Here is a 23,705-nt window from a genome sequence, read left to right on the forward strand (position 1 = left end):
GACTCGTGTGGACGGTTCACAGGACACTTTGTATACCGCTATAAATAGGCCTCGTAGTACGACACTCATATGTTTTATGGTATGAATGCGTTGTAACTATGGCGCCTTGCAAACTTCGGTCAGTATTGCGATATAAATAAAACAAATCGTTTCTTGTATTTTACTTTATTTGTCAATTTCTTATTAGTTCACTTGGGTATAATTTTTCTCGCTAATAAACAATTTTACATTTTTTAATATTATTTATCTATTTAAAATATCACAGATCAAACGATTTAACGGATTTTCGATTACCGCTGCATCGTATTTTTACATAGGAGTTTAAAAACGCAGCCCTTTCGATTGCAATGGACGCGAGCTATAAAATACCTAAATAAAATTTATCACAAACAACTTTTTAATATAAAAAAAATATTTCAAAACCTCTTTCTCTAAAATGACTTTCGAAGTAAAAACTAAATATTTTATATTTTGTCATGATTTTAAATAATTACAACACAATCAAAATGCGATATCAATAAAATAACCATGATTTACGTTAAATAAAATAGGATAGACAAAGTCTTATGTACAATATTAATATATAATATATCACAGTTGTTGAGACGGATACGTTTTAGCAAAATAGGCACATAATTAGTCTCAATAATAAGCGTTTTAATAGTAAAAGAATAATTCGATAAATTATTTCTGTCCTATCAATACTAAATTATTTGAGCATGAAAAAAGGGTGACCTAAATTTTATCTTTCAGAACAGGATATAAATAGAAACTTTAAATTTAATCATGAGTTTGGTAATAATTTATGAATGATATACTTGATCTGCGCCAGCTGCTGGCACGGCTTTTGCAAGGTATGAGAATGATCGAGCGTTAGGAAGACCGGCGAGGACACAAGCGCTGAGAGCGGAGCGAGTGAGGTTCATAGGAGCTGCGTCGTACCATTCCAATGTGTCTCCATCGTAGCATTCGACATGAGGTATCGTTGTGGAACCTGCAAAATTTTATATTTATAGCACACATCGTTACTGCAATATGTATGTATAACCAGTTGTAGAACGCGGATCTGTTTGCGTCAGGTGTCAGGCAAAAAAATGCCCTATCCTTCCTTGCGGTTCAGCCTTGCTTCATACCAAGTTTTATGACTTTCGGTTCAATGGTTTGGCCGCGATAAAGTAACAAACAGACAGATTGAGTTACTTTTTCATTTGTAATATTAGTATAGATTATCACTATTGAGTTCTTAGCCTTGTTCAGTTTAATATTTACGCTATATCACTACAGAGTCCCCCAGCATAGACCTACTCTAACAAAATGAGATTTAGACAATTTTATATCATACAATATATTCTTAGAACAATATGAATATAAACTGCCTCTTTGATAGCCAGGCTAGGTTTATAAGGTAGATCCTGAAGTTCTAGATCCAATTCCCGAGTTAGGATGGCGATATATATTTTTTTTATGAGTAGCTCAGAGTAGTAGGACGTTGACTGTGTTTAATCTCCTGTGCAAAACCTAATATAAATTCATTTGTTCGTCGCCTGAACTCGTATAGGTTCTGAAACATCTTTCCATCGCATTATAAGAGTACAATTGCATTTACGCATGCTTTTGAGCATTATAATATCCCCTGTGCAAAATGTATTCGTTCTCAATTGCACAGAAAATCTTTTTAAATATAAATACTTAGGTAATTTAAAAAAAGTAGGTGAATAAGATATGGAATAAATATAAATTTTCAAAAAAAACCTCAAACGTTCGTTGACGTTTCGCCACAGAAATATTGAATTGGACTGAACTCTCATTCCAATCGAAAATCTAACATAAAACCTTAGTTATCCGGTTAAAAAAATCCCATCACTCTCAAAACACGCATATAATGGAATAGTTAGTAATTTATAAAATAACGAACCATTGAAACCTCCTATTACAAAAATCATGTCGTCCAGCAAGACTGTAGCAAAGTTGCTTCTGGCGCTAAACATTTCCGTCACTTCCTGCCATTCGCTACCGCGCTGCGGACAAAACCGCTCCCCTGTGTAAAAATAGTACTCTCATAAGGGGACTATCTTACCTCCTTTCTGATATATTAAGTCATCAAGTTATTTTGAAACTTATACAAATATCCGAGCAGAGCTTAACGTGAAATATTGTTTCATAGTGTCGATGTCAGTATAGTTAAATTTACAGATTAAGAAACTTCAATACATATTTTTACATATTTTATTCTGACAAATTTTGGGTTTATTTTTCAATTGAATTAAAAAAGAATAACGTACCGAGCCAATGTCTATGGTACCTACCTATGATAATCAATAACGAAAAATGTCTCGAAATGCCTTAATAATAAAAATTTGCATTCACCAGTATTAAGACGACTGTAACCATTAAATCCACCCAAAGCGTACAATGAGTCTCTGTACGCAATTAGACTGACTCCGGAACGTGGACTGAGCATTGACCGAATGAAACTCCATTGCTTAGTTTCGGAGTCAAAAATCTCAGCTGAACTCAATACCTCTTGACCGTTGAAACCTCCTACTATGTAAATCTGTAATGATTTGTTCTTACAAAAATATTTTTTAATATTTTTAAACATCAAGTAATAATTATATTAGAATAATCAAACAATAAATCCTGTAAAAAGGTTTTTAAAATAAAATTGTAATCAAATTTGACTCTTTGCAACAGTCTTATAAGCAGTTAAATTATTTAGTTTTCTTAACTTAGCCGGGGAGATCAATCATTTGAATATGAAATTTTGATTTCTCTGTAATCACTCGGAACACTTCTAAGTCTAATGACACGAAGACAAATCAAATAAGAGTTTTCCAAATTACTTTAAAATAAATAGTATCGTGTTATTTTTAATTGATTGCAAATACCTCCTTATCTTAAGAACATTTTTCATTTTACATATTTAAGGATTTATCAATGTATATAAAGTCAAATCCGCAGTACTATTTTTAGGTTTAATTTTCATGTCGAAATGTCAATACATACATACAATCATTTAGCTTTGCATTTTATAATTTGTAATGAAAAAATATGTACATATATATTATATATACTGCTAAGTGCTGCGTTGTCGTATTTACGTCTCCAATTAGGTGAATGTACTCAGTTGAACAGCAGTTTACAGAACGCTACTGAAACGTCAAAAGTTAACTACGAATATCTCGATAACGACATCGGAAACAGCTTTCTTTTCGTAAAGAAAAGAAAAAATGTATGAAGTTTCAGAAAATCGTTTTTTTGACCGTGCATTGACTACGATACATATTATACTTTTTTATCATCTTAGTTCGATTTCGTCAACTTCCGTTACGAATAACACGGGACTTTAATGAGGTTTTTATTTTAAAATATTTCTATCGAATCATCGGCTAAGTGCCTTTTTCTTTTTTCAATCGATGCATCGATCGATACATGTGATCTATTACATATTACAAATTTATGAAAAATTAGACAAGTAGATATATTTTACAGTTATCCTTTACAGGTTTTTAGGTGAAACCTAGTACTCACCTTTCCTCCAAGTGAAGCCGCACTAGCATCAGAGCGTTGTTTATTCATTGGCGTTGTCATTTCCCACTGGTTCTTTTGTGGATAGTAACGCTCGACTGAAGACATACGAGTACGACCATTGTAACCACCTAATGCGTATATTAAACCATCTGAAACACACTTTTCTATTTAATCAAGGAAACTTAAAGTATAACGCAAATTTATAAAAAAATCTAATTACAGTATAACAATGGTAAATAAAAGATATTGAACCAAATTGACTTAAAACTTTACTAGATTCATGTAATATTTTTTCCTGAAAAAAATGTTTATAACTTGGTCTTGTAAAGATTCTCTCGGCTTAGCTGTCAGGATTCTGAACTAACCGTGAACGACAACACTGACGTAACATCTTGCTTGATACATGCAAGCTCGTTCGTGCCAAGTGTTGGCAACCGGGTCGTAACATCGAACAGTATTGAAATGGTCGCTGCCATCGAATCCGCCAATCATATATATTAAATTATTCAATGCACACAGTCCGTGATAAGCACGAGGTGATAAGTCCATATGAATAGAAAGAAACCAGCGGTCCGCTCTATAAATAAAAAAGTATCATTTTTACAATGTATTTTCTTTTTCAGAAATACTAATTTAATATATAATAATAATAAAATAAATTATAATTTTGCAGTACATACCAAAAATAAAGTAAATTGGTATACGTAATTAGAATAATTGCTAAAAAAATACCGTGTATCATAAGTTTCAACAAAGCTTGTTGGACTGCCAGCGCTCCAACCACCTACTGCAAAAAGTATTTCGTAAGGAATTCGTGGTCTCGCTAAGGGATCGTTAAGATCAGCTTCCCCATCTGGCCTCGAGTCCAAAACAGTAAGAAACACTACAGCTGGATACAACGCTTCCTGGCATTTCTATAACGAAATAATATTTAAGTATAGAGCAATCGCATATACTGATGTATCTGAATAATACTCTTACTTCGTCATCAATAACTGGCTGCCACTGTAAAATTTTTGACTTAAAATATTTGTAGCCGATGTGACCATAGCGCACGCAAGATAATAATGATGGGATATATTTTCTTCTATTTTCTAAGTCATGCTCTACCCACATTTTCACAGCTTGAAATACTATTTCTTCGTTTCTAACATTCAATTCATCGTCGCGTAATATATCTTCCAGTTCTTCGTGAGATAGTAATTTGAATTCACTACATTCTTTCAATATTCTCGCAATATTTTGTCTTATGAACAACTTTCCTTTATTTTCTAGCTCACTACAGAAATAACACCTGGCAAATTTAAATATTCCAAGACAGTTGTGAGGTCGTAATTCTTGTAAAAGGAATTGGCAACATAATTGTATAACCCCAACGACATCAAATTGATCAGCGTAAGGTAATAAATATTCCACATTTTCAGCAGTAACTACACATGTCCCCGTATAAGCATAGTCAAGTATTAAATTCATATAATAGGAAGGGACGTCTACGATTATTTCTGTTTCTTCTGGTTTACCTTTTTTTAATGAATTTACAAAAATTGCTTTAAAATAAGGACTAACTGCTGAAAGTATAGCTCGATGTACTTGAATAGATTTCTTATCTTTACAAACGATTACTCCATCACATAATTGACCGTTTTGTCTTAACTCGTTCCATATTGCCGGAAATTCAACTACAGAATAATTTTCAGGAAGACACACACATTTTCTTTTTCGAGCTATAATTCTCCTTTTTGTTAAACGTGGCTTAGTAGCTGTTGCAGTACGCACAGAATTTTTGCTTTTTGATAGTTTTCGATGTTTCGAATTAAATTCCATCCCTTTCGAAAAAACGGCGGTCGAAACTTGTGGTCTGTCACGACGACAGTTTTAAGACAGTGGTCCTTTCATTTGTTTCAATATTTTAAATTAAATAAAATATATTTTCAATTTAATTGAAATATTGTTATTTCGTTGGCCAGTTTGAAAACACATGTCTATGGTTTTTTGTTCATGACAGACGCATACTGGTAACATCGAAATCTCCGTCAATTATTGTTTTTGTCTATAGACTCTCTTTTTCTTCCGGTTGTCAATATGGTGAGTTTCGCTCAAAGAAAAATAAAAATTATCCATAAAAATCTTCGTGATATCAACCCAGTGTTAAAGTTTTAAGTGATTTACAGTTAAAGCAGTGAAGTTAAAATGTGTTACTATATTTATTTCAGGGTGTCGACATCAACCATAAACACGACAGGAAAGTTAGGCGTACCGAAGTTAAATCTCAGGATGTATACTTGAGGTTGCTTGTTAAAGTAAGTAAATAAAGAAAATTGTAAATTAATTTACTTGATAATTACTAGTTATATCATTTTTCATTGATCACAATTATCTTATTATTCTAACCTAAATTTTTGTTGACAGTTATACAGATACTTGGCCAGACGTACAAATGCCAAGTTCAACACGATTGTCTTGCGACGGCTGTTCATGAGCCGTATCAACCGGGCGCCCATTTCTTTGTCACGTCTTGCTCGCCACATGAAGAAACCCACCCGTGAGGGTCTGATTGCTGTGGTTGTCGGAACCGTTACCAACGACGTCAGGCTGTATACAGTACCTAAGATGTCTGTTGCTGCACTTCATGTGACTGAAAAGGCACGCGCCCGTATCTTGGCTGCTGGAGGTAAGTAATGTTATATTCTATTTTATTGTTTAAAAATGTTAGGTTATGTAGCATGCTAATGTTTATCCTTTTGAATGGATCGATATGACTCTCATAACCCTACAAGCCCGGATATATATAAATTAGACGAAATATTATATATAAATTATATTAATAACCTTTGTATTCAATAACAAAAAAGCAACAAAAACATTAATAAATGATTTTTTTTTGTTATTATAATAACTTATTATAATAAGTTGTAATAAAAACAATTGCCAATAGTTCAGAATATCTTACTACAAACTTATATTTCGCTTAATATATAATATTGTCAATTCAATTATTTTTGTTCAGCCCCTTAATGTATCTTAAATTATTTAAGTTATTGTAACTCATTTAATGAAAATATATTTAGTTACGTCAGAATATCACTTGATTGTTCTTTCTTGAGAATACATTATAATAAGACCTTTATAATGCGTAAACTCGTGTTATAGCATGTGGTACTTTTAGTATAATAAAATGCTTAACTAGAATTAATATATGTTACCAGTTTGACCTTTTACTTCTTGATACTATAATTAATATCTGTAACATTGTCATGATACTATTCACTTTTCAGACGTTTGTAGTCTATTTAATATATAAATTAAAATTAATAATAACTCTTGACAATCAATGTGTGCCTAATTGAACAGTAATTCTCCTATTTGTTTTGTTCCATTGTGATGAAGTTGTGTTAAATGTGATCGTATATGGTAAATATAATTATTTTTCTAGGTGAGATTCTAACTTTCGACCAGTTGGCACTCCGTGCTCCCACCGGCCGCAAGACTGTTCTGGTTCAAGGATGTAGAAATGCCCGTGAAGCTGTACGTCACTTTGGTCCTGCACCAGGTGCACCACGCTCACACACTAAGCCTTATGTACGCTCAAAGGGCCATGAGCGTTCAAGACCGAGCCGTCGCTCAAATGTGTAATCTTTTTAATATAAGGAGTACTACCTATTTTTGAGTTTTCATTTATAATTCCTTTAAAATATCTACTACATTTAATGGTCATAAGGAAAACTACTTATCTATTTTTTATGGTGGAAAAGTATTATAAGAATTATAAATATACATACATGTTGAAAAAATAATTTAATAACAATTGATAAATAAATATTTTTTATAATAGCCTTATAAACAACAGAACGATTGTGACCAATAATTCACCAACAATTCATCGTTTGGTGAAACTCCTAATATTTGTTTTAACTTGGTAACTGCATCTGACTTTCCAGAAGATTGTAAAGCCATCTTGATAGTTTTCGCAATTCTGCAATAAACACAGTTAAAATAATTATTATTTTAAATTCAGTAATTATACAGACAATACAATTTTGATAAAAACAGAATGATGTCTTCACTTAGTTTAATTAAATTATATGAAATAACATCAAGTTCCATGATATAAAAAATCAATTCTTACCCTAACCACTCAACTGTTAAGGATTTTATATGTTGATGTAAAACAACATCATTGAATTTTTTATTTGTCATAGCATTCACTATTTTGTTCATCAAGGTAGGACCTGCAACAGTTAATTTGAAATTATGCCTTAAATATTTAAATTCTAGAAGAAAAGACATGTATGTTTTACACTCACATTTGGTTGGCAATGTGCCACTCCATTTGCAACTGAAATTACTGTTATCCATTTCTTCTAAAATACATACATCTGGTGACTGTGCAGCTGGTACCACATTTATCGGTCTGATCTTTAGACCAGTATTATTGTTAGAGCTTGGCAATAATCTTGATAAACTATTTATTATTTTTGATGGCTCTGTTTGTTTACTTTTTATTTCAATCTGTAACAAACTACTGTTAAATAAAATATATTTAATAATGAATGAATGAATTCAAGGGTTAGGTTGTTATATTTTGAAGTAAGAATTTTTCTGTCTTAGACTCACATCAATTCCTGTCAAAGTACAATATAGAATTATCCTAAACACAGCATTTGTCAGTAAATTTTCTAGTTCTCTCAGAGATATATCATCATTTTCTGTCACCATACAAGCACTTTCATCAAATATCGTCCCAATAGTCATTTGAGGGTTTAGCTTTTTAAGTAAATCTTGACTTGTATAAAGAGTTTCTGAGTAAGTTACAGCTCCGGTCCTTAGCATCCATGTGAAATGAGAATGAAGTTTTTTAAAAATATCATCGTCTCCTACAAGTTAAAAGAAAAATCTTCACAATAATTAGGTTAACTATATATTTCAAGTAAAATTAATTTATAAAATGTTATTTTTTGTTTTTATATACATTTCACTAGGCTTTTGTCTCCTTTCTGGTTTCATACATTTTAAATAAATCATATAAAATAACAAGAAATATATACCTGTGAGCTGTGTGAGAGATCTAGACTGGCCAAAATCATTTCTTCCTGTATTCAGCCTCAAAGCTCTTTGAGAACAAATACTTTGTTCATTATCATATACTATATCTGCTAATTGTTGAAGTTCCTTTGCAATTTTCTATGATAATAAAAAATTGCATTATTACTCATATTGTCTAATAAATTTTACTTAAATAATATTTGTGATTGTTTTAGTGTAATAAACTGTTAATTTATATCTTACCTGCATGTGTTCCGAAAGCACTGGAGTTACATTAAGAAGTAACATTTTATCTTTCATCAGAACAACTATTGAAAATAATCTTTTGAGACCCCTCGCCCTTGTATCTTTTAAATGAAACATGAGACTCAGGACATGTCCTTGGGTATCACTGAAGTATACCACTCCACCTTCTTTACTCCAACTCACCTAAATAGTAATAAGAAACTAAAACACTGTATAAGTTAATGAGAATTTTATAAAATAACGAATGAATTACTATGAATAGTGTGTTTCTTAATATATTATTTTCTTGAAATTTATGTGTTTACATAATGGTTTTAAAACAAATATTTACTTCACAAGTAATACTTCGTAGAGCAGCCTGCCTCAAGAAAGCAGTGACATCAGCGTTAGGAACCGACTCTCTGCTACAAAAAATAATTCCGTCATCATCCCTTGATACGTAAACAGTTTCAGGTCCTACAGAAGTACATCCACTACATTGAACTGCGCAATTCGATGACTCAGTTGTATGTGCATCATTGTCTGTTGTAAATGTACAGAACAATGGTCGAGGCCCATGAGCTTCACAAAAATGGCACAAACCAACAATTGCATTCATTTTTTCATTAAAATAACACAATAATCAGTATAGGCTTAAAACTGTAAGGTGAGCTTAAAAGTTCATTGCAAACAATTTATTTTGATTTCATTTGTAATTTTTTTATTAAAGTTTTCATAAATTTAATACTTATACGCTTTCATTGATAAATAAAAATAAAAAAATACTTTTTACTTCGAATTGGAAGATAGGTAATAATTATTTTATTTTTAAAATGTCAAAATCGATAATTGTCAATGTCAAATCCAACTTCATATTTTTTGCGGTATTCAGTATTCTTTTCTTTCAGAAAAAGGCTCAAGTATCGAACGTTCAACCACAACCGCAACCATTTGCAATATTTATCTATAGTAAATTTTACGAAGAAATATGTCATATTATATGTATGTAAATAGTCAGTATGTACATTATTCAAATTAATATTAAATGGGTTCTGGCTATTTCATCATTATTAATTATTATCGCAATCTTTCTTACAATTACTCAATGATGTATAGAAAGTTGAGAGAACACGTGAATCTTGACCGATGATTGCATGTTCAAAACAGAAAAAAAACCTCATATGTATTCACCAAAACGCATTGGAGCAGCGTGGTGAAATAAGCTCCAAACCCTCTTCAAATGAGAAGAAGTCTTTGTCAAGCAAAACATCTAGGCTTTTAATCAAACAAACATTGCAGAGATATTACAAAATAGTACAAATACAATATTTATTTAAAGACTCATTTGTATATCCAGCTTAGGAGCACGTAGACGAGGTCTTGGGTTCAAATCTCGAGTGGAGCTAATAGAAAGTTATGAGGGTTTTCTGAAAAGGAATTTGTGTATGTAGGAGTGCTAATACTATCTTGCCTAGGAAATAACCTCCAAAAAGGTTTAACATTATTTAAATTCAACTATTTATTATTATATAACATTTAAATATTTTTAGTGAAATCACTTAATGCAAGTAAATATTACATATATTTTAATTTAGAAAGATTTTACAATTTATATAGATATATAAATTGTAAAAACTATTCAATAGTTATGGGATATAAGACACGGCATTTTAATTTTTTGGAAAAGATTATGTTATTATATTTTAAGCCATATTTATTATAATTTGTCTATGTTACTTAGAGAGAAATTAAAACACCCATTCCACGATTTTCAATAACTCATTTATTGAACTGTACACGGATTCATAGTTTAATTTTCATGGAACATCACTTGCACAGCTTACAATTGTACCAACTGTGCCGCATTCACCATACGACAGACGTTAATACAAGTTTAACATTACATAAATTATTAACAGTTATAATATTACCCCGCTACAACTAGCCAGGTATGAATGGTAACTGTGGTTAGCAAAGCATGAACATGATTTTAGCATAACAGAAAAGAAAAATTTTCATATGAAATAAATTATTTTAATTATAAACAAATAACATTTGTGTCACCTATTGAAAAAAAATTGTCTAAATTTTACGCTTTACACTACTATGTCTTATTTCTTAGAGACGGGTTTGTAGGCTAGTTTCCTGGATTTGAGTGTAGACCACTTGTGCCGTTTATAGTAATATACTATAGCGGCCAACACTGAAAAGATGCCTATGGCCTTGATAGTCATAAGACGACGATCGTCAAGTTCTGGTTCAGAACACCACCGGAGGAAAGTGGCAACGTCCTTGGCCAATTGGGACGCCGTTGCTGGTGTCCCATCACTATATTCTGCTGCCTGTAAGCAAAAAAAAAAAAAGAATAATAGCAAAAGATCATAAACTTTATTTGTTAATTTTAGCAATTAAAATCATTGTGATCATGGAATAAATAGTGCAATTAATGTTTGTCAAGTGGTATTTATGGTAGGTAGTAATTACATTATTATTAAATCAAATACAAAGGTTGATTCAAAAGTGAAATTTGTGCCTTTTTTTAGGTTTTATATGGTACCCAGCGATAGGTAAAAAAAATATGATAATTTTTCTCAGCAGTCATATAGTGAATATCACAATGTATTTCCATTATTTGTATTTGAGCTTTATTGTATTATAATTATAGAATAATTAGTTAATACAGGTTAAAATGGTTAGTTTCTTACATTTTCCTTATACGCACCATAATGGTCAATTGTTGAAGTGACGGAAAAATTCGTAGCAGTCATTTTATAACAAAGAAGTTATAAAACACCTGTATGACGTGTTATGTAATCAACTGTCATTCAAAATAAATTAAGATGGATTTTATATAGCCCATATTATTTTACCTACATTTGGCCTATATAATCCGAGTTTTTTGTCTATTATCTAGGTTAAATGTTTTGCCTCAAAACTTATAAAGTCCATCAGTTACTAGCATATACATTTTGGGATAAGGTATGTTTTAAATATCAGTCATATCTTCCTTTAATTGAATTCACATATTTGTTCCTATTTAAAAGTGGACTTTAGTTTATACACCTATAAAAAATATATATTGACCTCGATAAATGAAATGAAAGGTCCTTGAGTCAATACAGAAAACCACACATAATTATTCTGGATTGCTATTTATCTTTGAAGGGTGGATGAGCCAATATTATTACTATCACTAGAAATATAACATCTTAAATGCTATATTAGTCGGCAAAATGATGTTATCCAAATTATTTTATTGACTGTTTTGATTTTAGTTTAGGTGAATATAAATAATGTGAACACTTTTTTTGATGCATTGCACTTTACCTCATCGAACAGCACTTGTGCCATAGAAATAGCACCGCCAGGGAAGTATGGGTTGTAATTTTGTCCCTCTCGCAATATGATTCCAGCTGGTGCATCCATATATCCAGTCAGTAGGGCAAAGATGTAGTCCTCGCCACCCTTGCGAGCTGATACTATGAGTGACAGGTCGGGTGGGTAAGCACCTGGAATAAAATATAAAGTACATTAATTTGTAATAAAAGTTATAGGACCAATAATGTACTGACTTTAACACACATGAAAACAATATTGTGCCATCTTTCACATTCAGTATCATTCACTTCAAAATTAGCTCGAACCTATGCCAATTTCAACCATATAGAATGTTTAATATTTATGGATGCATTATTATTTTATCTATTACATAATTGAACATGAGTTTAATAAATATTCAATATGTAATTTAATTTCCTTTTTAATTAGTTCTGCTATTATTATTTAAGTTACCGTTGTTTGCAGCTCTGGCAGCATTCTCATTGGGGTATGGAGATGGTAAGTAGTCTGAGAGTTTTCCGGGTCTCTCAAAGTAGTTGCCTTCTTCATCGGGACCATCTTTTACCGTCACCTTAAATTAGTTTTTATTTATAGAGATAGATAGAGATTTTATTATAACTAAAATTACAGACTTTGTGAAATGTTCAAATATAAAAATGCTTCTGTTGTGGAGCACTTTGTGGTAATATTTAATAATATATCAGAAGTATGTCTAGAATAAATGCATTAGTCCCTTGACTGCACTTTACCTGACCAACAACGGTTATTTAAAATTTCTTATTATTCATACCTCAGCTGCTTCAGCCTTTGCTTCGTCTTCAGTATGGGTAACATTGACCAAGTTACGGAAAGCAATGTATTGCAGAGAATGACAGGCTTTGCACACTTGCTTGTATACTTCATAGCCACGACGAACACTTAGAAAAATTATAAAATTTACATTATAAGCGAAGCAATTTTTTTTTTCAATATAACATTTTTGATATGATAAATTAATAAAAGATTATAACATTCCATGTGATATGACCCACTGCTGCAATCTCTCTTACTCTTAATTAAATGGTAGTTAAGGCTTTAACTACCATTTAATTAAGAGTTAGGAGACTATTTTACCTCTCTCCTTCAATTTATATAGAATTTTCTTCTAGTGTGCAGGATTCCTAATGATGTTACAATTTTTACAGCTCTTACATTTTTTTTTACCTTGTATGTTCCTGCCAAAATTATCTTATCATTTTTTTTTTGTTTATATGACATGACTTTTATATCTAAAGACATTTAGCATATAACAGTATCCATACTAATATTATAAATGCAAAAGTAACTCTGTCTTATGTCTTTCTTTTACTTTAAGTAACTTTCTTGCAAGGCAGAAACGATGGGTTGAATTTGATGAAATATAGTATAAAGCAGTACCAAGAAAAGATATAGGGTACATAGTATATAGACATAGGGTACTTTTATATATCTAAAACCTACCGCTTCCCCTACGATGCAGTTGAAATTGTGGGTGAAACTAGTTCTTTTATATACTCTTTTGACTTGTCTAGAATTTTATTAAACCAAATTGAGCCTTACCATTGATTTTGTACACTTGAAACGAATAAGATAGATAATTGCATTTAAAAATCTTACCTTGCATGGTCTAAAGATTGGAACCAGCCATCATGGCTCCAAGGCTGGTGAAATGCATGGGCCCTATCATCAGAAGCTTCAACAGATTGCTCTAGGGCAAACAGTAGAGCACCTACTCCACCACCAACCACACCCAATGTGGATAACAACTGAAAATATAATACCGCACAATTACAAAACCATCATTAAAAATAAAATAAGAACATCATAAACATCATCATTTAATTATTCTAACTTTAACTTCGTTGGATGCATTGAATTCATTATAAAAATATAATCAGCTTGTAATGCAGGGACTGCATCATTTTATATAATGTTAAAAAAACATTAGTTATTTGGTTCTAATTTTAGATAAGATAAGCGTATTCGATTTTTAATTTTTATTTATTAGTACAAATTACTAGGAATATAGTTTACTGTGACAAATCTTAATATTATTCATATTTTAAATCTATATGGTGACTTAAATGCCATTTGTCAGGGTTGCATAAAGTTAGCAATATTGGCCTATAAATAAAAAAGTTAATAATATAGGTAACTAAACTTAAATATATTGTTGGTTTCTTCTATTTTGTAAATTATTGTGATTCTTTTTTTTCTTTGTTATTTTAGTGCCACTTTTATACAAATTTTGAAGTAGGTACTTACCAATTTCCTATTCTTTGTCCATCCCTTAGCAGTGGTGGACAGCTGACGGACCTGCAAGGGATGATCGTAATTAATTTTCAATATAGTAGTTACATAATGTTGAGAAGGTTATGCTTCGCCCCGATTATTTTTGCACACACTGAGCAACCACCTATCTTCGATTACTTTCAACACCCACTATTTAAAGTTTAACGCGATATTAACTATTGTAGACGTATAAATTTAATAAATTGCACTAGTTTTCCTCAGAGATTAGAACTTTAGTAACCTTTTTTTTTTGTTGCAAGGGGACACTTTAGAAACACTAGCTAAAATGTAATTGTACTGGAATTAGTTTTATATTTATAGTTATACCTTGGGTCCAACTATCCCATAATTTTTCAAAAGTCGTGCCCCACAAATCCTGCCTACGGCGGCCGCCATGATAGTAAAACGTCGTAATGAAAGACGAATCGACTGACATCTACAATCAAAATTTCATTGCTAACACTAAAAATCGGATATGGTCTGTAATATACTGGTTATTTAATTGTTAAAATTATTAACCGAATAAATTCTTTCCGTGATATGATAGTATAACAACTTCATTGTTTTGCTTAATATTCTATTTATAAATCCATATTGATTAATTATAGAAATAATAGGGCATTTTGGAGTAGACTGCAAAGATTTCTTGTACATAATACGTATATAAAACGTAGTGGATAAGTATTGTCTTTTCTATAGTTTTTCGTGTATCCAAAAGAATACATTTATTTTCTTTATTATGTATCATATTTTATGATTTATATAAATTTATTATAATAATAATTCCCATTGATTTTGCTTGTCGAGATAGCGATTATCTATTTTACCTGTAGGCTAATAATAATTGATAAACAAAGGTACATATTATATACTATTATTATCATATATATACTATATACTTTGCTTATCAAAACTTAAAAAAGTTAGAAAGATATTGTAACCTTTATTGACTATAAAGTGTAAAGTAAGGAGAGGTATGTTTGTGTATGAAAAGAGACCTATAGCCAATTCCAATGGAAGTAGAATAAAAGATAAATAAACCATAGACAGTGCATTGCTAAGCGTTTATGATTAATGTATCTTTATTTATAATACAACACTATTACACTCAACCACTTATATCTAAGTTAACGTTCAAAATGCCATTTTTAGTGAATATCATATCATAGTGAATATCATAGATTAATGAAGCTCTCGACCAATGATATCCCGTTAATTAGCTGTCAAGTGTTGTTTATTTGGCTTTTTTCCAATTATGGTTGGAAGAAAGTATACAAAAATGTATTAAATTTGAAATGTTGCTGTGTTTGAGTTAACCAGATACTTGGTAGAGTAAGCGGAATTAAAGAAACAAAGTTAGACATTCCATCTTTAAAACGCGCTATATTCAAATGACATTTATTCTGTTAATGGAATTTATAAATTCTAATTAATAAACACATAAATATAGCTATATGTAGCAGGTAAGTCATTTAGCTGTAGTAGGGTAATTCTGGCAATTTATGAAAAACTTACTATACTTTTTTGGAAGAAAAATCAATAAAATTGATACCTATAACATGATTGCAGTTTGACATTGACATTCCGATTTTTGTATTCACACATGGAGTTGGTTTGAATAATCTCGTATTGCAAAAATATATAAAATGTATAATTAAATCATTGTAAGTTCTAATCTTCAATGAAATTTGATCTTATTAAAGGATTTCGTAGTTACTTATTATGCAACTCATTTAAAAGGTTAATACTTAATTCATAAATATAATGAAACCGGTGTGAACTGTGAGTGGAGTTCTTGTAACAAACATTACATTATAATAATTGAAATAATTTTAGTCTGAGAAATTTTTCAAGCACAATTAAAATGCAAGTTTTTACCCAAAAACGTAATCCAATCACTGGCGATACGGAGTGGGACGTTCAACATGAAGATTACGACTATCACCAAGAAATAGCCCGATCAGCTTTTGCTGATATGCTTCACGATACAGAAAGAAATAAGAAATACCATAGAGCTTTGCAACTTGCAATACAAAAAATGCATAATCATGGCAAGAAAGCAAATGTATTGGACATAGGCATGTTTCGTTCATTTTCAATATACTTTTTATTTATGTAATTATTTTTTTCAATTTTAAGTTACTAACATTCTAAAATTAACTAACACAGATAATTTTTTCGTACAGAAAAACAAAAATGATATCTTTATTTATTTGTTTGCAAATATACACATATATTGAAATGTATTAATTAAATAATTATTTTATTAAATATTCATATATTTGTATAATGACAAGTTAAATCGAATATTACAGGAACTGGTACAGGATTACTGTCTATTATGGCAGCAAAGTGCGGGGCTGATACTATCACTGCCTGTGAAGCATTCAAACCTATGGCAGAATGTTGTATAAAGATCTTAGAGATGAATGGTGTAGCTGATAAAATTATTGTCATTCCCAAAAGATCCACAGAGTTGACAGTTGGTGATGATGGAGACATGAAGCAGAAGGCTAATATATTAGTTACCGAAGTTTTTGATACTGAATTGATTGGTGAAGGTGAATATTAAATTTTATTGTTAATATTAGTTAATATAATTGTCAAATCCTAATATTTGTCTGTTATGCGTTTATGTCTTAAATACTCAATCTATTGTTACGAAATTTTGCTTACACATAGTTGGGGTACAGAAAAGGACCTATACTTGCACCCTCAAACAATTGTGTTATTTAATTGTCAATGACAATTATATTCTTTGCGAATTCATTTTGCATTTGCTTTTACTTTCATTAATGTATTTTGTTATATAGTCAACTGTTGTAACTACCATAACGAACAGTGATGCTTTTATTTTAAGGTGCGTTGTCAACCTTTTCACATGCGCATAAATATCTCCTAGAAGAAGAATGTATTGTAATTCCGGACTCAGCTGTAATATATGCTCAGGTTATTGAAAGCCCTCTACTGCAAAAATGGAATAAAGTAAATGATTTAGTCGATGAAGATTTGCATCTAATACTACGTACACCTAAAAAGGTATTAAAAAGTTATATATTTATTCAGTACTTACAACAGAATTAACAATAATTAGAACATATATTCAAAAAAACACTTCAAAAATAAAAAAATTAAGTAAATTGCACTTTTTATTAAAAGACATTACATATTATGAATAATTAAATTTTCAGATGAAAGATTGTGCAGGTTCTGCAGCTGTCCATGATATTCAGCTGTCACAAGTTCCTCGGGAAGCATTCAAGGAATTGTCTGATCAGATCCCAATATTTTATTATGATTGGTCTGGTAATTCCTCAATTGACATGAAACGTAGTGTCCAACAGCTCTTCACAGTGACTAATACTGGCAAAGCTCAAATGATCTTTATGTGGTGGGAACTCAATATGGATCCTGAAGGTTAGTACTATTGAATAGATTACTTCTTTTAAATTATAAGGCTTAGAAATTTTAACAACAAATTACATTGTTCATTTGTTAGTTTTTGTTATAGAGAAGTTATAGCATATATATATATATATATTTGTAGCTTTCATGATTTAGTGTTTTGCTTTAATTTTGATGACCTTCAATGTTATCTCTATTGACGTAATAATGGAATACTTCTTTATATTTTAGGTAAAATATGCTTAAGTTGTGCACCATGGTGGGCACATCCCGATGCTAATTTATCATCAGAAAGCCCCAAAGACACCATACCATGGCGTGACCATTGGATGCAAGCAGTTTATTATCTACCAAGGGAATTGACATTGGAAAAGTATTCTGACGTCTCTTTGATATCCTGCCAAGATGAGTACTCTCTATGGTTCTATTTACAAGATGAGAAAACAAAACATAAACATTATCAGAGACCCGTATGTGAGTGTGGGGTTCACATGGCTCTATCAAGAACTCATGTTTCTTATTTAAACGATGGAAGACGAAGTAAAAAATTACTTCAGAAAGTAATTGAAGAAATTTCAAATGATTCTGTAGTTTTAGACCTAAATGGTAGTAGTTTTCTTGGGCTGGCTGCTGCAAGAGTTGGTGCTAAGTCCGTTTACATCATTGAAAATATGAGTTTAAATATTGGAATCTTGAATGACTATATTAAAGAGAATGGAATAGAAAATGTTCAGATAATTTCAGAACCGACAGATGAGATATTAGAAAATGTGACTAATATAGTCTGTGATCCCAACTTTAGTAGTGCAATACTACCTTGGGAGAATTTAAAAGTGGCGTACTTGTTGTACAAGTATAGCAGTAAATTGAAGGATAATATTTCTATAATACCTACAAGTTGTGAGTTTTGGGCAATGCCCGTTGAATTTCAAGATTTGCATAAGATAAGGATACCTCTTGGTGTTTGCGAGGGAATTGACATGTCTATATTTGATATACTTGTTGAGGTAATTTATGTTTTAATACTTTTTATTGTATATTTCATTCGCTTATACAATATTTCAATGCTAGGAAAGCCTTTGATTTACATATCACAAGGGATTTGCTATTACCTCTTTTAGTTCTTGGTTAATGTATCTACATAATATATTGACGGCCTCGTTGATCTAGTGGTGAAAAATCGAAAAAATTCTTTGTAAAATCGCGGAGTCTGGTAGTTGAAAGTCTGTACACTCTCGCGTCATGGTAAGCACGTAAAACTTGGTCCTGTGCTTGAACTTTTTCACGTCGAATTACACTTGTGCACTGTGATGCGTCCTGCGTAGTTGGCTGGTCTCCCTTAAAATTGTACGCCATGACCAAAATCTGTCAGGACGACATAAATGTAACGAATTCCACCTAAATACTTATATCTACTTTAATTACAGTTCATAAGTTTCGATAACGAAATTCGTAAAGCTATTTTAAATGCTACAGATAATTAAAATCTTAACCAATGATATTATGACAATTCAAGGTTAAAGTTGTTTCTTTATCTGAACTTCTGCTATTGGCATTGACTATGTATACTTTGTGATGCTGTTTTCCGCTTTGATTGGTCAGTAAGCCAGTCTCATTACAGACATGAGACATGTCATCTTTGATACTATGGTCGGCGGTGTAAGGAGTATCTTTGATTTCTTCAACTGCCAGTGTCATTCGGTTGGGTTAGGCTACCATGCAATAGACATACAAATCGGTATGCCATGTAAACATAAAAATGTGTATTTAACAACACATAAAAAACTTTATAATCCCAGAAAATTCGACCATCATGACATTTTGCACGCATTGTCGCATGGGGGTTAATTAAGTATACTTATATGTTATCAACAATTCCAATGTGTAGTTATATAATAACAGGTTTGTGTGTAATTACGTTCCAGAAGTCTCGAATGATCAGCGATGCGGAGATAGAAGCTCAGCCGCTGTGGGAGTATCCTTGTAAATGTCGTGGACTGCCGAGGAAACTGTTTGATATCCACTTGAAAGATTTGAAGCCTACTTTCGCATTTGATGGGAAAAATCCAATCGTGTGAGTATGATATTTATATAGACCTGTTATACGCCAGTCAAGTTTTAGAATTACACTTCTCATATTCACTATCGTTCATTTTGATTTGCAATCGTAATTTATTTTTTGTTGAAGAGAAAATGTTGCATATCAGAGAAATGGCGCGCGAGTTTTTTTTTCGAATAAATGCTATTGTTCTACGATATCTCGGGTACCGGGACTTCAAAAATGTCGAGTCTTTCCGAACCCTGGACGCAACCTATTCCCGAACAAAAATACTCGACGTCAAACGTTTCAATATTAAAAACCATTTGTTAATATGTCGCCAATATCTGTATGTAACATAATATTGCAATTAAATATATGGTAAAGATAAATCTTATATTTACATATTTAATTTATCTCTGTTGTATTATGTCCTACAAACATATTCCTTATAAATATATTTAAAATTATATTATTATATATTAATTCTTTTCTTAAGACACCACTATTCTCCACTCCACAGAGTGGTGGTGGCTTATATTTAGTATGAGAAAGTTGCTCGACATTTATATCGCCATTTTTTTTATCTTAAATAATGAACACCATAGACTATTATAATACGATCGATTATTATAAAACCATTGACATCTCGTTCCGAGTTGTTTATTTTTTAGTCTTTACTCCTGTGCTAGTGTAGTGTCTAGTGTAGTAGAAATAGCTTCGATACTAAAACGTGTATATTTTATGTTTTAGGGATTCAGAAATTGAAGGTGTTAATTCAGTGAACGGTTTCGCGATATGGGCCGTGTGGGTAGTGGGAAAGAACCGTATTAGCTCGGGGCCCGTGGACTGGCCGAACTTTGGGGAGAACGTAAATTGGGATTTGCACACCAGACAGGCGGTGAAGATACTTGTAAGTATTAGAAGTGAAATATGGAAACATTATTGGGACTAACAAATTTTGGCCGAATGGATATTTAGAAGAAAATGTGCTATTTATAAGATTCGACTCAATTCTTCGAGATATATAGTTTAGTATGTATAATATAATTTTATTTTGTTTTTAGATTTTGTTACCATTGATGTTTAATTTTTTTTTTTTTAAATGAATACGTAATTCATGGTTCGTAATATGTCTCATTTCTTGTAAAAGTGGGCATAAGTATTTACTTTCGTAAATGTGTTATACTTTACATTTTTTCTAAGTATTGCTTCATCAGCTTATAAGTCGGCTTAAATAACTCCAACCTGGGAATGTCCACAGCACGTACAGTTGTTGGGTCTGCACTTGAATTCATTCCGATCTAGTTGCCCTACATATAAAAAGGTTTCGTCGCGGAATCTGTGTGTAATTAATTTGCGGGTCAAATATGGTATCAAAAAAAGTTTTTTTTTCTGTATGTACGTTTTGACTAGAGTATAATCAACAGCCTATAATAACACACGGTCACTCGGTCAGCGGTTCATTGAAGTAAAAATGACCTCATTTTCTGATTTTCGTAGGGAATATTTTCAGCATAATCTTCCGTAGCACAGCACTAAAGACGGTTCTGCTCAACTTAACAGGTTCCCTGTCCAAATAGCCGATACAATTTTTACAATAATATAACAATTTGATTTTAAACTTACGTTTCTTTCTTTGATATTAATTTATTTTCAATATTTATAATCAATGTCATTTAATGTATCAAAAGCGTTATGATCATTTTAGTTTGTAGTTGATGTTGATATAGTACCCTATTTTTATTATAAAGAATTTCCATTTATTTCACAACCCTTAGAATCTCCATAAAGTACTTGTAAAGTCGATTAGACATATATATGATATATGAATACCTGAAGACTTTGCGAATTGTTTAATTCGAAGATTCGAATTGTTCGTTTAATTCGTAATTGTTTAATAGGTGTTTTTCGCTCTCCTGAATAGTGCTGTCTTATGCCAATTTGAATTACAGGTATTCATATTTTAAGCCATGCGCCAGTTGAACGCTGCTCGGTGAATATAAGGGTTTATTGTGTTTACCATCAAAGCTCCAGATTAATAAGCGAATTAAAATTGATTCAGATATTTTTTTTTTGTGATAATCACAATTACAGAACGGACTTTTTTTTTGGTGCCGTTTTAATTTGGATGTACTTATTTCACGGATGAATAAATGAATATTTCTCGTTTCAGAAACATTCAAGAACAGTAACTGACTCGGACGTATGGTATTATCAAGTAGCCTGCGATTTAGAAAAGGGCCAATTCAATCTTCATATAGACTGGGTCAATGAAGAATAATTATAGTCTGTGTCAATCATATATTTAATAAACATTGATGTGATGACTGTATGCATAAATAGTTTTATTTTAATTAATAATAAATAATATTTTTTTTAATAATACGATTATTAATATGACTCTTTTCACGATGTGTCATTTTTTGTCATAGTATTTATTTACGATTTTCAGTTGCAGATGTTTTGTTGATTTCATTCAGTTACAACTGAATGAAATCAACAAAACATTTTTGGTTTATTACTGTTTTTTTAAAATGGTTTATTTATATTTTGTTACAGACTCTTTCGAGTCCAACTATATACTATATATCTGACATAATTATCGATACCTACATATGTGTCTAATGAAATGAAGAATAAATGGATAAAATGTACAACTGGATTATTATTGCATTTATTATATGTGTCCTTATTAAAAACTATAATAATATAACACAAACTAAACAATATTATTAATAAACATTACGTCATACCATTAATAAAACAGCTGGACTAGACAAAGTCATAGTGAGTGTCGATTTCGTTCGTAGAAAAGTATGTACCAAAATGTGCGTAAACAACATAACGTATGTATTCGATTTTTCACGTGATAAACAATTGACGTATATTTGTATTGAATCATTTTCTCGATACCGAAGGTCGAAATCCCTTCGACAATAAATGTCCAATGCATTTTGTGTCGCCTTACTGATCGAAAATCGTTTAATCGCAGCTAGTAAAGTATACCTAACGTGTTTTTTTGAACGATAAATTTTCAATTGATCTTGATTATGCTTAGGAATTATTTTATAGAAAAAAAAATATATATGTTTGACGTCAATGAGATCAGAAAAAGGAGACAGATACGGTGATGAAAATGAGAGAGCACGAAATAAAATCTAATATTTGGCGCTGAATGTTCTTCGTTTGCATTTTGCGACAACTTGCAAGATTACTTACTGTTCTTGATTAATATATCTTTATTTATAATACAACAATATTACACTTAACTACTTATATCCACAATAATTTTATCGGAATTTTCCGAGAAAAGCTACGTTCGTACGTAAGTCGACATTTTTTCGCGTTCTAGACTGTACATTTTACTTATAATGCTAGTAATTAAAAACAGTTTGTGTACAATTCACAATCGGTAGAATTGAAACTTAATAATTAAATTAGAAAAAAAAGTTCTTGTGTGTCGTTTTGTAGTGACACATTTTCGTTTTATTAAGTTTCAAATCACTTTTTGTTTTACTTTAAAAAACAAGGAAAATTAATTTCATATTACATGAGAATGCTGAATGCCTAGCTTAGTTCAAAAGGGTAAGCCCTCCCATTCCCTCCTAGCCAACGAGGCCACTCACATGGTCCGCCCTGACGCCGATCAGGGACGTACCAGGAGCGGCCCCGCGGCATCCCTCCCACCAGTCTTAGCCGTGGCCGACGAGCAAGCTCAAGCCGGCCCCGTTGCCCAGGGTACACCACGAGGAGGAGACTGACATGTACCCCAACCTTTAAACTAACCTAACCTAACCTAACATCTGTCTGT

At 31.4% G+C, this 23,705-nt stretch overlaps 5 protein-coding genes across 5 annotated transcripts; 2 read left to right on the plus strand and 3 right to left on the minus strand.

The window, feature by feature from the left end:
• Window positions 1-151: 151 nt before the first annotated feature.
• On the minus strand, window positions 152-5,388 carry LOC113395538 (kelch-like protein 10). The gene is made up of 7 exons (XM_026633142.2): window positions 4,513-5,388; window positions 4,264-4,445; window positions 3,897-4,108; window positions 3,532-3,680; window positions 2,368-2,554; window positions 1,916-2,038; window positions 152-994 (listed from the first exon to the last, which is right to left on the minus strand). Exons 1-7 carry the CDS (start codon window positions 5,353-5,355, stop codon window positions 804-806), a joined length of 1,887 nt encoding a protein of 628 aa, XP_026488927.2. The 5' UTR covers window positions 5,356-5,388; the 3' UTR covers window positions 152-803.
• A 131-nt stretch (window positions 5,389-5,519) lies between these two features.
• Window positions 5,520-7,191, plus strand: LOC135193702 (large ribosomal subunit protein eL18). Its single transcript, XM_064217356.1, has 4 exons — window positions 5,520-5,616; window positions 5,745-5,831; window positions 5,941-6,202; window positions 6,965-7,191. The coding sequence occupies exons 1-4, from the start codon at window positions 5,614-5,616 to the stop codon at window positions 7,162-7,164; spliced, it is 552 nt and encodes a 183-aa protein (XP_064073426.1). The 5' UTR covers window positions 5,520-5,613; the 3' UTR covers window positions 7,165-7,191.
• Window positions 7,192-7,310: 119 nt separating this feature from the next.
• On the minus strand, window positions 7,311-9,528 carry Bhd (Birt-Hogg-Dube). Its single transcript, XM_026633155.2, has 7 exons — window positions 9,152-9,528; window positions 8,818-9,003; window positions 8,577-8,712; window positions 8,146-8,405; window positions 7,836-8,040; window positions 7,658-7,760; window positions 7,311-7,504 (listed from the first exon to the last, which is right to left on the minus strand). Exons 1-7 carry the CDS (start codon window positions 9,416-9,418, stop codon window positions 7,366-7,368), a joined length of 1,296 nt encoding a protein of 431 aa, XP_026488940.1. The 5' UTR covers window positions 9,419-9,528; the 3' UTR covers window positions 7,311-7,365.
• Window positions 9,529-10,565: 1,037 nt separating this feature from the next.
• Window positions 10,566-14,912, minus strand: LOC113395555 (cytochrome c1, heme protein, mitochondrial). The gene is made up of 7 exons (XM_026633167.2): window positions 14,776-14,912; window positions 14,422-14,472; window positions 13,774-13,922; window positions 12,929-13,055; window positions 12,592-12,709; window positions 12,127-12,308; window positions 10,566-11,141 (listed from the first exon to the last, which is right to left on the minus strand). The coding sequence occupies exons 1-7, from the start codon at window positions 14,842-14,844 to the stop codon at window positions 10,911-10,913; spliced, it is 927 nt and encodes a 308-aa protein (XP_026488952.1). The 5' UTR covers window positions 14,845-14,912; the 3' UTR covers window positions 10,566-10,910.
• A 1,126-nt stretch (window positions 14,913-16,038) lies between these two features.
• Window positions 16,039-22,227, plus strand: LOC113395529 (protein arginine N-methyltransferase 7-like). Its single transcript, XM_026633130.2, has 9 exons — window positions 16,039-16,188; window positions 16,285-16,526; window positions 16,764-17,009; window positions 17,309-17,487; window positions 17,640-17,865; window positions 18,085-18,860; window positions 19,779-19,927; window positions 20,645-20,804; window positions 22,068-22,227. The coding sequence occupies exons 1-9, from the start codon at window positions 16,130-16,132 to the stop codon at window positions 22,173-22,175; spliced, it is 2,145 nt and encodes a 714-aa protein (XP_026488915.2). The 5' UTR covers window positions 16,039-16,129; the 3' UTR covers window positions 22,176-22,227.
• Window positions 22,228-23,705: the final 1,478 nt, after the last annotated feature.

The sequence above is a fragment of the Vanessa tameamea genome, chromosome 16, assembly GCF_037043105.1.
Source record: "Vanessa tameamea isolate UH-Manoa-2023 chromosome 16, ilVanTame1 primary haplotype, whole genome shotgun sequence".
NCBI lineage: Eukaryota > Metazoa > Arthropoda > Insecta > Lepidoptera > Nymphalidae > Vanessa > Vanessa tameamea.

What these genes read in the sequence shown, in the direction of transcription:
- LOC113395529 (XM_026633130.2), top strand. Translation starts at nt 16,130, where the DNA reads ATGAAATTTGATCTTATTAAAGGATTTCGTAGTTACTTATTATGCAAC. An exon ending in TTATGCAACTCATTTAAAAG is followed by an intron (nt 16,189 to 16,284) that starts GTTAATACTTAA and finishes AAATAATTTTAG; the next exon opens with TCTGAGAAATTTTTCAAGCA. An exon ending in GACAGGCGGTGAAGATACTT is followed by an intron (nt 20,805 to 22,067) that starts GTAAGTATTAGA and finishes TTCTCGTTTCAG; the next exon opens with AAACATTCAAGAACAGTAAC.
- Bhd (XM_026633155.2), bottom strand. Translation starts at nt 9,418, where the DNA reads ATGAATGCAATTGTTGGTTTGTGCCATTTTTGTGAAGCTCATGGGCCT. An exon ending in GTACTTTGACAGGAATTGAT is followed by an intron (nt 8,041 to 8,145) that starts GTGAGTCTAAGA and finishes AGTTTGTTACAG; the next exon opens with ATTGAAATAAAAAGTAAACA. An exon ending in TTAACAGTTGAGTGGTTAGG is followed by an intron (nt 7,505 to 7,657) that starts GTAAGAATTGAT and finishes TGTTTATTGCAG; the next exon opens with AATTGCGAAAACTATCAAGA.
- LOC113395555 (XM_026633167.2), bottom strand. Translation starts at nt 14,844, where the DNA reads ATGGCGGCCGCCGTAGGCAGGATTTGTGGGGCACGACTTTTGAAAAAT. An exon ending in ATGGGATAGTTGGACCCAAG is followed by an intron (nt 14,473 to 14,775) that starts GTATAACTATAA and finishes CATCCCTTGCAG; the next exon opens with GTCCGTCAGCTGTCCACCAC. An exon ending in TGCCAGAGCTGCAAACAACG is followed by an intron (nt 12,309 to 12,591) that starts GTAACTTAAATA and finishes ATTTTATTCCAG; the next exon opens with GTGCTTACCCACCCGACCTG.
- LOC135193702 (XM_064217356.1), top strand. An exon ending in ACTTGAGGTTGCTTGTTAAA is followed by an intron (nt 5,832 to 5,940) that starts GTAAGTAAATAA and finishes TTTTGTTGACAG; the next exon opens with TTATACAGATACTTGGCCAG. An exon ending in CCGTATCTTGGCTGCTGGAG is followed by an intron (nt 6,203 to 6,964) that starts GTAAGTAATGTT and finishes TTATTTTTCTAG; the next exon opens with GTGAGATTCTAACTTTCGAC.
- LOC113395538 (XM_026633142.2), bottom strand. Translation starts at nt 5,355, where the DNA reads ATGGAATTTAATTCGAAACATCGAAAACTATCAAAAAGCAAAAATTCT. An exon ending in CGGCTTCACTTGGAGGAAAG is followed by an intron (nt 2,555 to 3,531) that starts GTGAGTACTAGG and finishes AAATCATTACAG; the next exon opens with ATTTACATAGTAGGAGGTTT. An exon ending in TTACAGTCGTCTTAATACTG is followed by an intron (nt 2,039 to 2,367) that starts GTGAATGCAAAT and finishes ATTTTTACACAG; the next exon opens with GGGAGCGGTTTTGTCCGCAG.